General features: G+C 46.3%; 1 protein-coding gene across 4 annotated transcripts; it reads right to left on the reverse strand.

Moving 5' to 3' along the window:
* Nucleotides 1-685: 685 nt before the first annotated feature.
* Nucleotides 686-13,466, reverse strand: LOC307205916 (uncharacterized protein). Of its 4 annotated transcripts, XR_013834190.1 has the most exons (6): nt 11,589-13,465; nt 8,089-8,171; nt 7,028-7,154; nt 6,190-6,291; nt 1,826-3,139; nt 686-1,625 (listed from the first exon to the last, which is right to left on the reverse strand). XR_013834190.1 is itself a non-coding variant. In XM_079958609.1 (5 exons), exons 1-5 carry the CDS (start codon nt 13,441-13,443, stop codon nt 1,977-1,979), a joined length of 3,327 nt encoding a protein of 1,108 aa, XP_079814735.1. In that variant the 5' UTR covers nt 13,444-13,466; the 3' UTR covers nt 686-1,976. The 4 variants fall into 4 exon arrangements, 3 of the variants coding, with proteins under 3 accessions (XP_079814735.1, XP_079814734.1, XP_079814736.1); XM_079958609.1 differs by having other exon boundaries at nt 686-3,136; nt 11,589-13,466; XM_079958608.1 differs by having other exon boundaries at nt 686-3,139.
* Nucleotides 13,467-16,426: the final 2,960 nt, after the last annotated feature.

Genomic DNA, 16,426 nt, shown 5'->3' on the forward strand with positions numbered 1-16,426 from the left:
CTGGCGCAACAAACCACTAAGCCCTATGGGAAAGACAGCTCTGCATACCCCTAAACATTTTGTGAATCTTTGTACTTTTGTCCATGTACTGTACAGTGGTACCTCAGGTTAAGAACTTAATTCGTTCTTAACCTGAAACTGTTCTTAACCTGAAGCACCACTTTAGCTAATGGGGCCTCCTGCTGCCGCCGCACTGCCAGAGCACGATTTCTGTTCACATCCTGAAGTTCTTAACCCGAGGTAATATTTCTGCATTAGTGGAGGCTGTAACCCGAAGCGTATGTAACCTGAAGCGTATGTAACCCAAGGTACTACAGTATTTATTTTTACCAATTCAAACTATAAAATAGTGATTTTCTTGAGTCCAAAGGAGAGTACCCCTAAACATTTTTTTTAATGAAAAAAGTACTGATTGCGTATTATATGGTTGTAATCTGCCCTCCCTGTGACCGTACGGTGATGGGCAGGGAGGAAACCTTAGGAAATTTTAAAAATAATATTCATTTCCCCTTTCAAACGAGGAGCAAGTAGTTAATAAAAAAAGCCCAGATGCTACATGACGGAAGTTCCTCAAAAAGCAGCAGAGTGCAGGTGCTGAAATAAATGGAACAAAAGTGGCTCCAGAACATGGGGAAAGCGCAAACCCTGAATTTCGAAAGCAGTGATTTCTAATGAAGGGGGGATGTTCTGAAAGCAAGTTCTGCTTTTGTTTAAACAAATGCAATTGTGTAAAATTCAAGCTCTAAAATGATGCGAAATCCAGAAAGAGATTGAAAGCACTGAGCTCTATAGTATGCACAGAAATGATCACTCTCCAACGCAATGGGTTGTCTTGCATTAAAAACCGCTATTACACACAAAAAGTTACAAAACACACACACACACACAAAACATACCTCGCCCCATCTGCAGAGCTTTCCAAAAATTCCCAGTTGTTCCATTGGGAGGAGGACTGCTTTCAGCTACCTTCAACATAACAGCCTTCCCCCACCAACACTGAAGCCACAATGCATTTAAATCATCATGATACCACTTTAAAACAGTCATGGCTTCCTCCAAAGAATTGTGGGAGTATCACAGAGCTGCAAATCCTAGAGTTCCCTGGCAAGATAGCTTTTTTAGCCACTCTGGGAAATGTAGCTCTGCTAGGGGAACAGGGGCATCACCTAACAATGCTCTACGTGGGGCTACCTTTGAAGGTGACCCAGAAACTACAACTAATCCAAAATGCGGCAGGCAGACTGGTGACTGGGAGTGGCCGCCGAGATCATATAATATTGGTCCTGAAAGACCTACATTGGCTCCCAGCACGTTTCCAGAACAATTTCAGCCTGAAACGGCCTCAGCCCAGTATACCTGAAGGAGCATCTCCACCCCCATCGTTCAGCCCCGACACTGAGGTCCAGCTCCGAGGGTTTCTGGCAGTTCCCTCCCTGCGAGAAGTGAGGTTACAGGGAACCAGGCCTTCTTGGTAGTGGCACCCTCCCTGTGGAATGCCCTCCCATCAGATGTCAAGGAGATAAATAACTATCTGATGTTTAGAAGACACCTGAAGGCAGCCCTCTATGGGAAAGTTTTTAATCTTTGGTTTTTTAATTGTCCTTTTAAAATTTTGTTGGGAGAGGCTGTGGCAACCCAGTTGGATGGGTGGATTCTTCTTCTTCGTCTTCTTCTCATCCATGACAAACGGCAGCTCCCAGAATTATTTGCGGGGAAACCATGGCTGTTCGAAGTGCTTCAAAATGTACAGTTGAAGGTGGTCTTAGCACCACCCGAGAGGTTCAATGTGCAACATGACCACTAGAATATACTTAAAGCAGGATACAAATGAAAAACTGCCTAGTCACAGCCTTGCCCCAAACATTTGACAACTTTAACGACACAGGATGACGGCAGGAGTGGAATTTCGTAGCTCGCAAACGCAAAATGAAACAAAGCGATGGGGTTGAATAGCATTTGCCCAAGAGTCCAACTGCTCATCTTTTAAATAAAACAAAGAATTTCCCATTAATATCGGTCTCCTTGCCAGATGAACAGGGAACCGGCGCTGAACCGTCAGCTGGGTTTGTAAGCAAGGGACCGTATATCCAGAGTTTTCCTGTGTGGCCTCTCTGATGTGAAGAAGTGCTTGATCTCTCCTTGAGGCCCTTCCCAGGCTGCAGGCATTCCTTTGGCTTCTCCGGGGAGTGGCTTCTCTGATGAGCAATAAGGCTCCCCCTGTAAGTGAAGCTTTTCTCGCACTGTGGACATTTGTACGGCTTCTCCCCTGTGTGCATTCTCTGATGAGCGCTAAGGCTCGTGCTGTGACCAAAGTTTTTCCCGCACTGGGGGCAGTGGTAAGGCTTCTCGCCCGTGTGGATTCTCTGATGGGAATAAAGCTGGGCTTTCTGACTGAATCTCTGCCTACACTCTGGGCATCGGAACGGCTTTTCCCCAGTGTGAGTTCTCTTGTGAGAGGTGAGCCTCGACCTCCGGCTAAAGCTCTTCCTGCACTCGCTGCACTTAAATGGTTTCTCCCCTGTGTGGATTCTCTGGTGGGTGGTAAGAGTTGTGCTCTGGCTGAAGCTCTTCCCACACTCCATGCATTTAAAAGGTTTCTCCCCTGTGTGAGTTCTCCGATGCGAAGTAAAATTGGACCGGTGATTGAAGCTCCTGCCACACTCCTCGCATTTATAAGGTTTCTCCCCTGTGTGGATCCTTTGGTGTATCATGAGTGTCCCTCTTTCAGCGTAGCTCTTTCCACATTCAGGGCACTGAAACGGTTTCTCCCCTGTGTGGGTTCTCTGATGAGCAATAAGCCTCACGTTGTGGCTAAAGCTCTTTCCGCACTCCAGGCATTTGTATGGTTTCTCCTCTGGGTGGGCAGTGAGTCGGTGACTCAAGCTCGATTCCTCTGTCAGAGTCTTCCCACCCAATGGATACCTTTTCCTTCTCTTTCCCTTGTGAAATACACGCAAGCTCAGGATTTCCTCACCCAGAGAAGCAGAGGATTCAGTCCTCTCATCCCTGGAGTTGTTTCCATCCAGCATTTTAGGTCTCCTTCGCTTTGCAAACACCCCTTTCCCCGCTTCCTGCTGGACTCTTTCCAAAGACACCAGAAATGGATCCTTATAAATTTCATATTCTTCCCCTTCAGCTGCTGGGGAAAAGAAAAAAAAATCTCATTAGGGGTTCAAGGTAAAAACTAAGACCTAGCACATGAGTAGGCAAACTAAGGCCCAGTGACTGGATCCGGCCCAATCACCTTCTCAATCCGGCCCACAGACGGTCCAGGAATCAGCATGTTTTTACATGAGTAGAATGTGTGCTTTTATCTGGGTTATTTGTGGGGCATAGGAATTTGTTCATTTCCCCCCCCCCAAAAAAAAGTCCGGCCCCCCACAAGGTCTGAGGGACAGTGGACCGGCCCCCTGCTGAAAAAGTTTGCTGATCCCTGACCTAGCAGCTTATCTTTGGTCAACATCTCCAATATTCTTCCCTTTTCCTCTTTACACACTGTGCTGAGACCTAGGTTACCTTTGGTGTATGCTAGTATTTCAGAGAACAACACATATTCATTTCAGGTCCATTCCCCACTTGATTTCTGCATATCAGTTTCCATAATTTTAACATAATGGGGTAGACAAGAAAAACCATCTTGGGGAGAAGCTCACTCTTCTGTGGTTGCTGTTACTTTAAGGGTAAATCAACTGATCAGCTACTAAAACAGTCACTACAAAGGTTTGTTCTGAAGTTCTGTACACCAAGTTACATCCAGCTAGATGAGCATTTGTTCTGAAATTGTAGTCTAGGAAGGGCAGCTGTTGGGGTGAGCTTTCGTATTGCAATCTTTCTGCCAGCGAACTGATTTGTCCTAACTTTAAGTAACCAAACAAACCCCTGTGTTGCAAAGAGAATGTCGGCAATGTCTAGGCTACACAATAACCATGTACATAAGCAATAGGCAATCTTTATAGAATTCCTTCAAACCATAACAAGGACAAAATGAAATCTTTAGTCTCAAAGTCTCTGGAAATCTTTAAATGAAGCGAGGTACCAGGCTTTGTACGATGAAAGACAAGCTGTGAAGCTTTGTGTATTCAGCAAATATGATGTCCAACACTGAACAGTGATTCCGGATATTGACTACTGTTTCGTAGAATTCTTCGTCAGCGTGGTGGGAGGATATAGAATTGCTTCATAAACCCATCTCATTTCGAATGAATGTATGTAAATGAAAATATCAAATGCTGTGGAACAGTGCTTGCTCATGCAATACTGTAGTTGCTGCTCAATAATAATGTAATAATGTAGTCACAGTGGTCAATATCTGGAATCACTGTTCAGTGTTGGACATCGTATTTGCTGAATACACAAAGCTTCACAGCTTGTCTTTCATCGTACAAAGTCTGGTACTGTCAGGGACTCAGCGGGAGCGCAGGGAGGAGAGGAGATGGAGAGTGAGGGGGAGCAATCCGAGGGCAGCGTAGGAGAAGATGACAGCAGCCCGATAGATTCCATGAGCCTCTCCAGCGAATCGGAAGATTCACAGAAGGGGGCGCCGATGGGCAGGGCAAGGGGCGACCCAAGGGGGACACCCCAGAAGCAAGGGGCCAGCGGGGACTCCCAGAGCAGCAGTTGGAAATCAGGACCAGCTTCCCCACCAGAGCGTAGTGGGGGGAGGAGTCCCAGGTGTCAGAGCCCACATATGCACCACCAGCGAGAGAAGATGAGTCAGGGTTGACCATGCCTCCATCGGAGAGCGAGTTAACGGTTAAAAGGAAAGTTGCAGGCTGGGCGCGCGCGCCAGGTTCAAAGGTACAGGCGAGCGGCACAGAAGGTAGCCCGGATAGGGAACCAGGTCCTAAAGCCCGCCGGAAGGAGGGGCAAGAATCATCAGGGTCAGCGTCAGAGGAGTCCAGGAAGGATGAAACCCTAGCGGGCAGGAGGGCCCAGAGGAGAAAGGAACTTAGGAAGAGGTGGAGCAAGGCGAGAGTCTTAAACTGGTGTGGAAGGGGTGGAGACTCAGACAGGACTTCGCCGGTCTAGGGTTGAGACGTAGAGCTGCGCGCTGCGGCTTTAAAATGGAAACTGAACCTCAATAAAGACTTTTGTACATAACTACAGCCTAGCGTTGGTCCTCTGTGAGCTGGGACCTGGAGGCAGCTCTGACAGGTACCTTGCTACATTTAAAGATTTTCAGAGACTTTGAGACTAAAGATTTCATTTTGTACTTGTTATGGTTTGAAGGAATTCTATAAAGATTGCCTATTGCGTATGTACATTGTCCTGACTTTAGGCAGGCTCTCAGGAGTCAGGGCTCCAGGGGAGTTGGCTGACACTGGGCTCGGGGGCAGGTGGGTGGTCCAACAGAGTCAGAAGCCAAGTTCCAGAGCAAAGGGGGTATCAGACAATCCCCCAATATCAGCTATCTGGGACCCTGGGATTGGCAGGAGAGGCCTTGGTGATGTTGCTGGCACTGGCTGCTGCCCGGTTGGTGCTGTCCCACGGCAGGGCCTTCTTGGTGGTGGTCACCCATTTGTGGAATGCCCTCCCTGATGAGGTGCATCTGTTGGCCTCTTTATTGGCCTGAAGGAGGAGGAGATTAAAAACATTTCTGCTCACCCAGGCCTTTGGTGGCTAAAATACATTGCTACTGGAAACCTTGAAACGTTTGGCTTCAAGTTACAAGAAAGGAGATTCTGACAAAACATCGGGAAGAACGCCCTCCAATCTCAGCTTAAAAACCTCCAAGGAAGGAGAGCCCACCACCTCCTGAGGGAGACTGTTCCACTGTTGAATAGCTCTTACTGTCAGAAAGTTCCTCCTGATGTTTAGCTGGAATCGCTTTTCTTATAAAGAAAGGAGAGGAGGAATGTTTTTGCCTGGTGCCTCAATATGCAATGAAGGCACCAGGCAAGCCTCCCTGGGGAGGACGACTCAACTCAACACTGCCTCCCAAAATATAGATCTATAGTAAATAAATAAGCCGGCTTGAAGAAACCTCAGAGGCAGACATGAAGGGAGCTTTGGGGTGAGAGCCAGCGACACGAGTTAAGAGGGTGAAGCCTCTTCTACGAGGAAGAACCCGCAGCCGGATGGTTCAGTCAGTCTTCGGTGAGATTAAGCAGAAGCTGAAGAATTCGTGAAGGAACCCCCTCCTCAATTCCCAGGGAATGAAATGGCCCGGCAAGACTCCCAAAAAAGTACCTGCTGCCGACATCTCCTCTTCCTTGGAGTCCCAGAGAAAGGGGTTCTCTCCGCCTTCCAGCCGGGAGATGAGGTCTGGTTTAGGAAATCCTTTCAAGGGAACTGAAAGACATGTTGTTTTGGGGTAGAAAATACTTTGGCATTCCAAGCCCACCCATTCCTAGGTCCTCCCAAAGCAGGGAAAGGCAGGTTCTTATATATGCTGGCGACAAATAGGAGGGCGAATCTGAACTCCATGGAATTCATCTGATACTTGGTTTTAGTTTGGGGATTTTTCTGCGTATGGGACACCTCAACCTGATGGTGATTTCGCCTCCCCATGAGAACCTAAGAACCACCCTCTTGAATCACAGAAAAGGTCTATCAGATCTAGTATAGTCTCTGGTCAAATAATCACACACACCCATCTGTTGTCTGATGGAACAAGGAGTAGAGCTATGAAGGCCTGGGGGAAAGACAGAAAAACTGGGGAATTTCCAAGGGTTTTTTCTGAATTTGTTTCCAAAAAATTGGGGGAGGAGGGAAAATTTGGGGAGAAAACTGCCCCACGTTTTCCCATGCCTTCATATTTCCCACAAACAGGAGGAGGAAAATGGATGTTGTGTTCAAGTTAGGGAAAAGTGAAACCCCATTAAGCTTCACATCCCCACAAACTGTGTTTTGGCAGTTTTAAATATGGCATTAGTCAGGTCCGGGAAATTATGGCCCAGGAGATGCATTGTGGGCCCACAGCCTTGCCATATGTTTCCACACTGGCATCTCTGCAGTACAGTGACAAATTCCAAGAATAGGAATCTACCCCTTTAGCGTCAGTCCACCAAGGGACGATTGTCCTTACCCAAAGAGTTGAAAGCCTCATAATTCTCCAGCATGACTTCCTTGTAGAGAGCTCTTTGGCCCAGATCCAGGAGATCCCACTCCCCTTTCGTGAAAGACACGACCACCTCCTCAAAGGACACCAGACACTGAAAGAAACACATATTCCCTACTCAGAAATAAGCTTCCTTACATACACCATTGCTCCCTGTTTGAAATTAGGGGCGGTTAAGCTACTAAGTTGGGGGGGGTGTTTATTCATTTATAATATTTATGTGTTGTTTTTTAAAAAAACTATGTTTGTGTGTTATTGTGTGTTTTGCAAATCTGTTGTATTCCAATGTTGTATCTTGATGTATTTTTCTTCTGAGATACGGTTTTGTTTGAGGTATGTATTTTATTTGTTTTTCCCAGTAGAATAATAAACATAAACAAAATGATGTGGGTTTTTTTTGTAATTTTTCTGTGCACTGTTTTGAACGATGCATTGTTATACTGAGTTGCTTGAAAGTTGTATTTATTATATAAGTTTTATTTTTAACTTATACACACACACACACACACACACGGTTGCATTTAACATAGTGATAAGGCATTCATTCCATCAGTGCAGGGATTTCTATTGGTGCAATGGAATACCCCCCATCTCCCCCCACGCCGAAAAAATCTGTGCTAGGGGGTCTCCCAACTCTCTGGAGCACATATGGGGAGTGGGCAGCACATGAGCAGGGTGGAATCCTGCCACACTAGCAGTAATCCCTGAGCTGACAGAATGAGATAATTGAAAACCACCCATTGGTATCTACTGTGTAAACGGCTTAAAGATTTCTCAACATACAAAGGCGGCATACAAATTAAACAAATCAGCTTTGCTATCGCCTAACTATTTTTTTTCCTTTTTGCTAGATTCAAGACTCTCAAGAAAAGTCATTTCCACAGCCTTCTCGCTAGATCATCTTCATATCTTTGGGCATCAAGAAGAAAGGGGAATGTTTTTCAGTACCCGCCTCCCGCAGCATAGTGAGACAGAACGGAGGTGTCCAGGCTGCCCCCTGCATCTCTCCCAGGTGGTACCTAACTTACCTGAGATGGCTGCACACCTGTTCTTTCTGCTCCACCCCAAAGGAGGGAGGATCCTGGTAGGGCCTTCGATGCCATTGTGCTGCCTGGGGAGGAGACGGAGAAGATGTAAACAAGAGGCTTCAAGTTACAAGAAAGAAAATTCCAACCAGACATATGGAAAAAAATTCTGACAGTAAGAGATGTTCAACAGTGGAAATGTCTCCCTCAGGAGGGGGTGGACTCTCCTTCCTTGGAGACCTCGAAAGAGGCTGGAGGACCACCTGCCATGGATGCTTTAGCAGAGATCCCTGCATTGCAGGGGTGCTGGATTAGAGAATCCCGGGGGTTCCTTCCAATTGTATGATTGGCGCTGCCTGTTGAGCTCCCCATGCCTTGCCCCCCTGTCCCGTCCAACTCTACAATAGTATGATTCGATGATGATGATGGGACGCGGGTGGCGCTGTGGGTTAAACCACAGAGCCTAGGACTTGCCGATCAGAAGGTCGGCGGTTCGAATCCCCGCAACGGGGTGAGCTCCCGTTGCTCAGTCCCTGCTCCTGCCCACCTAGCAGTTGGAAAGCACGTCAAAGTGCAAGTGGATAAATAGGTACCGCTCCAGCGGGAAGGTAAACGGCGTTTCCGTGCGCTGCTCTGGTTCGCCAGAATCGGCTTAATCAGGCTGGCCACATGACCCGGAAGCTGTACACCAGCTCCCTCGGCCAGTAAAGCAAGATGAGCGCCGCAACCCCAGTGTCGGCCATGACTGGACCTAATGGTGAGGGGTCCCTTTACCTTTATGATGATCAAAACAAAATAAAAAAATTCCTTCCAGTAGCACCTTAAAGACCAACTAAGTTAGTTCTTGGTATGAGCTTTCGTGTGCATGCACACTTGTATCTGAAGAAGTGTGCATGCACACGAAAGCTCATACCTAGAACTAACTTAGTTGGTCTTTAAGGTGCTACTGGAAGGAATTTTTTTATTTTGTTTTGACTATGGCAGACCAACACGGCTACCTATCTGTAACTGGAACTTTATGATGATGATACTAATACGACTAATAATAACCCCCATATACAACAATACTACTAATAACCCCCATATGCAATGAATAATACTAATAATAACTCCATATATGATGAATTAAATAACAACAGCAACAGCAACAACCCCCATATACAATTAATAACAACAACTAGTGTTTTTTTTCTGGGGGAATGCAAGGGTACGCATACCTCTAAACATTTTGTGAATCTTTGTACTTTTCTCCATTTACTGTATTTATTTTCCCCAATTTGATCTATCAAATGGTGATTTTCTTGAGTCAAATGAGAGTATCCCTAAACATTTTTTTAAAACAAAAAAAAGCACTGATACTGTAATAATAACCCCCGTATACGATGGCCTTGCAGCGCCCGCTATAAAGCGGGCGGGTCCCTTTTCGCAGCCATGTTGCAAGCCCCAGCCCCACAACCTGTGGATTTCGAGAGGGAAGTGGAGGGGGGGGGGTTCTCCCCCCCCCCACCCCACCATTGCCCCCGCTCCGCCCCGAGGGGCTGCGCCTTCACCTCCTCGGCCCGGCCCTTTTCTTCGAAGCTTCAGACCTCTGCCCGGAACGTCACCCCTCCGGAAGCCATGCCGGACCTGTGCGCCCGCCGTCGCCTTCCCCCACCGACGCAACGTTCCAACTTCCTGCCCCTCTAGGAAGCGGGGCTCAGTGCGTTTAACCCTTGAGGGGCGCAGCGGCAGAAGCCGCCTGGTCCTCGCCCATCGCGCCCGGATACTTCCTGGGCGCTGATTTTTCCGGGGAAGCCGGGAGCGATCCTCCTCTGGTTCCCTCTTTGCTCAAAGGCAACGAAAGACAAGTTGCTTGCACTTTGTCTCGCGCCCAGAAACATTTCCAGAGAATCATAGAAAGGGATACCTGGGGGTCATCTAGCCCAACCCGCTTGCAATGCAGGAATAAACTCAGTTAAAGCATTCCTGACAGATGGCCATCCAACCTCTGCTTCAAAACCCCCAAGGAAGTGAGGCATCTAATCATAGCCTGCATTTTTATTAAGGCTTGATCAGGGCCTGTATTTTAAAATGAGCTTAAAGATTTTCAAATGTTCATGCCAGGCAGAAGACCAGTTGCCTAAGAACCTTGGCAAGATGTTTATTCTCCTGGACAAGGGGGCCCCCTGATTTATAGCAGAAAACAATTCTCAAAGTCGTAAAAAGGGAATTACAGGCTGACAGCCAAGGTTACACTGACCCTACATATTACAGAAGATAAAAATTTAAGATTAACCATCTGTTTTGGAGGGCAATAGGGCGAGGTGAGCTGGTAATTAAGGTTCCTTGTTGAGACACATGTAAGATATATTACTACTTATTTGTCATTTATAGATAGAAGAATATATAGCTTTTTGTTTCCCATAAAAGGACAGAAGGAAATGGGTGTATCTTTTGTGATTGGTTCTAGCAAACAGCCAATAGGAATTTCAACCAGGCTGATTGGACAGAGGCAGCCACAGGAGGAGCAAGGGGGCTGGATTAAGGAAATATAAGTGCTGGCCAGAATGGCAAGAGGCCAGGCCAGAGCTTGGTAACCATATACCACTGTGCCTCATATTTATTTGTCTGACAAATAAATTATTATTTTAATTTCTCTATTGCTGCGTTGAATATTTCATTCCAGCTAAGCGTTAACCACAAGCAGGGTGCTACATAAGGAAAGTGCACCACACGGAGAAGGAGGGTGGATATTTTTCTGAGCAACTCAGCAAAGTTTTTAGTCATGCTCTTTTGTCCTTGTCCAGCAACAGGCTTTCAAAATAAAATGGTGTGTTTGTCTCATTTGGAGGGATTGGGTTGGCTGGTCCAAAGTGAGAATGCCCAGATATTGAACATAACAGGCAGCTTACTTATTTCTGTCCCATAATGATCCCAAAATCAAGTTCTGGCAGCTGGGCTTTTATGCCTGGGGCCACCAGCTCTTGAGGCCATGATCCCAAATCTCCAGCTAGCATAATCCCAGAAGACTTTTTTTTTAAAGTCCACCTAGTTGGACATAAGGAGAAAAACCTGCTGGATCAGAGCTATAGGATCCATTTCAGATTAAAATTTTACAGTCGCATCCAACTTACAACACAGAAACAAGATTCCAAAAAATCTCCTGGACTTCCCTCCTTCCCTTTGTGGGTCTTACTGTTAATCATTTCCTCCTGCATCTTTTATGATAATCCAAATCTTTTACCTCTCCATTGTGTCCAAAATTCACCATTAAACTAAAAGTGTTATTCCAATCCTACTAACGATTTTAACTGTTTACAATGGTTTTTAAGATAAATTATAAATTTTCCCCATTCCTTATTAAAATTTTGGTGTTCCTGATTTCTGATTCTTCTGGTCATTTTAGCCATTTCGGCATAATCCATCAACTTGACCTGGTAGGCCATCTCTTGGCCATCTCATCTAAGCATCCTGAGCGTATTGATGATTTTTAAAAAACTAAAATGTGATTTTTTTTTCCTTACCTGCACTGATGATAGTCATTGTTTGGATGGGGGGCTGGGGTCCTCCACTGCCGCCTACACCACTACCACCTGGTTCAGACTCCCTGGATCTTTTCCTTACAAAATTTTTTTCAATTGAGACTTGCTTTTGCCGTTGTTTTAAGGTTTTTATAAAGTGAGACATAGCGATATCATTGTAGATGTTAGTGGCATGACTTAGAGCATCTTTATCAGGGTGATATTTTTCGGCAACAGCTTGCACTTCAGCCCATTTTGCAAGCATTTCTTTGATTGTTGCTGTAGGTGCACTTTCTCTGCTCTCCTGCTCCTCCTCCTCCAATGAAATTATTTCCTCAGTTGCCGGCTTTTGCTGCTCCGTCAGAATGTTTTGAAGTTCTTCTGTGGTGAGCTCAGTCCTGGGCTCCTGCACTAACTCCTCCACATCAGCACCACTCACTTCCAAGCCCATGGAATTTGCCAGAGACACAATATCCTCAACAATAGGAGCATCCTCTTCAACAACCTCCGTTCCATGTTCCTGGACAGCATCTGGCCACAATTCCTTCCATGCTGCCTTCAGTGTTCTCTGAGTCACATCCCTCCATGATTTGTCTATCATATGTAAGCAATGGAGGATATTAAAATGATTCTTCCAGAACTCTCTGAGGGTTAGCTCTGGGTCCAAGGTCACCTCAGAGCACATTTGGAACAGTGCTTTGGTGTAAAGCTTCTTAAAATTTGATATGACCTGCTGGTTCATGGGCTGGATGAGAGGAGTCGTGTTGGGGGGCAAAAACTTTACACTGATAAAACCGAACTCTTCTATCAACTCATCCTTCAAGCCTGGAGGGTGACCTGGAGCATTATCCATAACAAGCAGGCACTTCAGTGGAAGATTTTTGTCTTGGAGGTATTTTTTTACACTTGGCCCAAACACTTCATGAACCCACTCAATAAAAAATTGCCTGGTTACCCGAGCTCTGCTGTTCACCCTCCACATCACATGCAATTTGCTTTTTATGACCTTGTTTTTCTTAAATATCCTGGGGTTCTCGGAATGGTAGACTAACAAAGGCTTCAGCTTAAAATCTCCGCTTGCATTTGCACAAAATAAAAGGGTTAGCCTGTCTTTCATGGGCTTGTGTCCTGGCAATGCCTTTTCCTCCTTTGTTATGTAAGTCCTCTTTGGCATTTTCTTCCAAAAGAGACCTGTCTCATCACAGTTGAAAACTTGCTGGGGAACGAAGCCCTGCGACTCAACATAATCTTTAAATTCCAAAACAAATTGGTCAGCCTCTAATTGGTTGGCCCTGGCAGCTTCACCATGTCTCACAACACTGTGGATGCCAGTTCTCCTCTTAAATCTTTCAAACCACCCATGGCTTGCCTTGAAACTCTCAGTCTCAGCACTTGGTCCAGGGGCATTTGCGATGAGGTCAGCATGCAGCTGTAAAGCTTTTTCACAAATTATGCTTTCAGAAATGCTGCCGCCGGCCTCCTGTTTCCCAGTTATCCATATTAAAAGCATCTTTTCCATTTCTTCCATTGTCTGTGTTCGTTGCTTGAGCGTTTTAACACCCTTTGCAACATTGGCCCCTTTAATGGCATCCTTCTTTTTTATGATGGTACTAATTGTAGATTTGGGCATCCCAAACTGCGTTGCCAGATCACCTACACGGACCCCACTTTCATGTATGGAAATAATTTCCTTCTTTACCTCAACAGTTATCACGGTTCTCTTGGCTTTGCTGCTTTTCTTCATGTCAGCAGTCCCAGGAAGCTGAACTGGGTTCCACACAATCCCAAAAACAAGAAGGCAGAGTCCCCCAAAAGAACGAGCAAAGCAGAGACAAAGGCACATGCGGCAGACACACATAAACAAATCCCAAAATCCTTTGCAGAATCCCAGCATTTTCCACTCCCCCCTCCCACAGGGTGGGTGGGCTTCCTTGGTAGGTGCCACCCACCTTGCTACCAGCTGGGGGCGGGCAAGGGCTGGTGCTTTTCGGCTGAGGCTCACTTTGTTTACTTTCCAGGTTCACCACTGGACTTGGCTCTTAGTCTTTATTAGGGAAGTGTTCCTTACCTAACGTTTGGGGCTAGGATGCAACCTGCTGCACCTAGATGCTGCCGGGGCCTAGCTCCAGGCCTCTGAAGGACACTGACAAACAAGAAGGACACTGACACTGACAAACTGGAACGTGTCCAGAGGAGGGCAACCAAAATGGTCAAAGGCCTGGAAACGATGCCTTATGAGGAACGGCTAAGAGAGCTGGGCATGTTTAGCCTGGAGAAGAGGAGGTTAAGGGGTGATATGATAGCCATGTTCAAATATATAAAAGGATGTCACATAGAGGAGGGAGAAAGGTTGTTTTCTGCTGCTCCAGAGAAGCGGACACGGAGCAATGGTTCCAAACTACAAGAAAAAAGATTCCACCTAAACATTAGGAAGAACTTCCTGACAGTAAGAGCTGTTTGACAGTGGAATTTGCTGCCCAGGAGTGTGGTGGAGTCTCCTTCTTTGGAGGTCTTTAAGCAGAGGCTTGACAACCATATGTCAGGAGTGCTCTGATGGTGTTTCCTGCTTGGCAGGGGGTTGGACTCCATGGCCCTTGTGGTCTCTTCCAACTCTAGGATTCTATGATTCTATGAGAGCTCCTTTGCATCCCAAAATAATTTCGCAAGCCGGAACACCCAGTTCCTGGTTAAAAATGTGCATAACCTGGGGTGTTCTTAACCTGAGGTACTGTTAACAGGACGCCCACCTGCCACAACGTGGAACAAGATGGAAGCCCCGAACAAAAGAGCACCCAAACTTTTATTAGCTGCTAATCCCCATGTTAGGTAAAGGTAAAGGGACCCCTGACCATTAGGTCCAGTCGTGGCTGACTCTGGGGTTGCGACGCTCATCTCGCTTTATTGGCCGAGGGATCCGGTGTACAGCTTCCAGATCATGTGGCCAGCATGACGAAGCCGCTTCTGGCGAACCAGAGCAGCACACAGAAACGCTGTTTACCTTCCCGCAGGAGCGGTACCTATTTATCTACTTGAATTTTGATATGCTTTCGAACTGCTAGGTTGGCAGGAGCAGGGACCGAGCAACAGGAGCTCACCCCATCTCGGGGATTCAAACCACCAACCTTCTGATTGGCAAGTCCTAGGCTCTGTGGTTTAACCCACAGCGCCACCCATGTCCCTAATCCCCATGTTACACACCCCCAAACTACATCTCTCATACATCATGGTTACATCATGAAAGGGGAGGTCTCATGGCAGTAATCTGAGCATCCTGGACCCTGCCCCATGGTTCCCCTTGCCCTCCACCAAACACCCATCAAGTTTAACAAGAGATATTTACATTTCCCTGTTTCCCAGCCAAGTTAATGACACCCTTTTGTCTTCATCTGGGTTTGTTATTTCTGGAATAGCTACCTGTCTGGCACTCAGGTATCAAGATGCCAGGAATTATCACTCAGGCAGAGGGGCTGCTGAGTAGCTGAGCTCACATGTCTATATGAAATTCTGAAGTTTTCCCCGTGAGCCAGTACATAAATACATTTATCAGTGAATTCTTACATTTGGTATCGTGCAGCAGAGGCCCTTTGAATAGATAGGAAGAAACTGTGATGAAGTGTTTTGTGGGGACAAATCACAAAAGTCACAAAAGTGATTGTGCTGATTTTGGTAGTGGGCTGCGTGTGTATGATATCTGCTGGAGGGGCAACTTCCCCCCAACCTATACATAAATTCCTGCAACAGTACCACTGTAAGGTAAAGGTAAAGGTAAAGGTACTCCTGACCATTAGGTCCAGTCGTGAACGACTCTGGGGTTGCAGCGCTCATCTCGCTCTATAGACCGAGGGAGCCAGCGTTTGTCCACAGACAGCTTCCAGGTCATGTGGCCAGCATGACTAAGCTGCTTCTGGTGAACCAGAGCAGCGCACAGAAACGCCGTTTACCTTCCCACTGGAGCGGTACCTATTTATCTACTTGCACTTTGACATGCTTTTGAACTGCTAGGTGAGCAGGAGCAGGGACCGAGCAACGGGAGCTCACCCCATTGCGGGGATTCGAACCACTGACCTTCCGACCGGCAAGCCCTAGGCTCTGTGGTTTAAACCACAGCGCCACCCGCGTCCCGCTGCAGTAGATTAGAAACAAATATAAACACACATCATAAAAACAGAAGAAACAACCTGCATAACTGAAGCAAGTTCATGCAGGAAGGCTATAAATGGCTATAAATTTTGTGAGAATCACAAGTGGGGAGAGCAGCTGTTGCATTCAGGTCTTGCTTTTTGGGCTCCCCACTGAAGCACCAGGTTGGCCATTGTGAGAACAAATTCCTGGGCCAGGTGAGCCTTGAGACAGATCCAGCAGAGATCTTCCTACGTCCTTTAAAGCAGGTGAGAAATCTTACAAATGAAATAAGCCACTTCCCTTTTCAAACAAGAAGCAATTAATAAAGAAGCTGCTTTGTGGAGGAAGCTCAAAAAGCAGGGGCTGCATTGCTAAATAAATAGAGGCGTCTCCAGAACGTAGACAGGGTGCACATTCAAAACTTTGAAAGCTAGGATTTCTAATAAAGGGTGGGCGATTTCTTCTTTATCAGTGATCAGACGCGCCATGGAAGCAAGTTCAGTTTTTATTTCAACAGCTGCAGTTGCATGAATCTCAAGCACTAAAAGGGTTGTAGCAAAAACCTATTGTTCATCAAGTTTGCCCTCTCCTTTCTTCTCATGGTCACAATCATCTTAATCTTTGATACTTTGAAATGGTTCTTTGATCGACCTTCAAGCAATGCATTGACTCTGGCTGATGCTTTTTCCATACTCCATAACATGGGTAGGCTGTTACGA

The sequence above is a fragment of the Podarcis cretensis genome (genome assembly GCF_951804945.1).
Source record: "Podarcis cretensis genome assembly, chromosome: 2".
In the NCBI taxonomy this organism is placed as follows: Eukaryota; Metazoa; Chordata; class Lepidosauria; order Squamata; family Lacertidae; genus Podarcis; species Podarcis cretensis.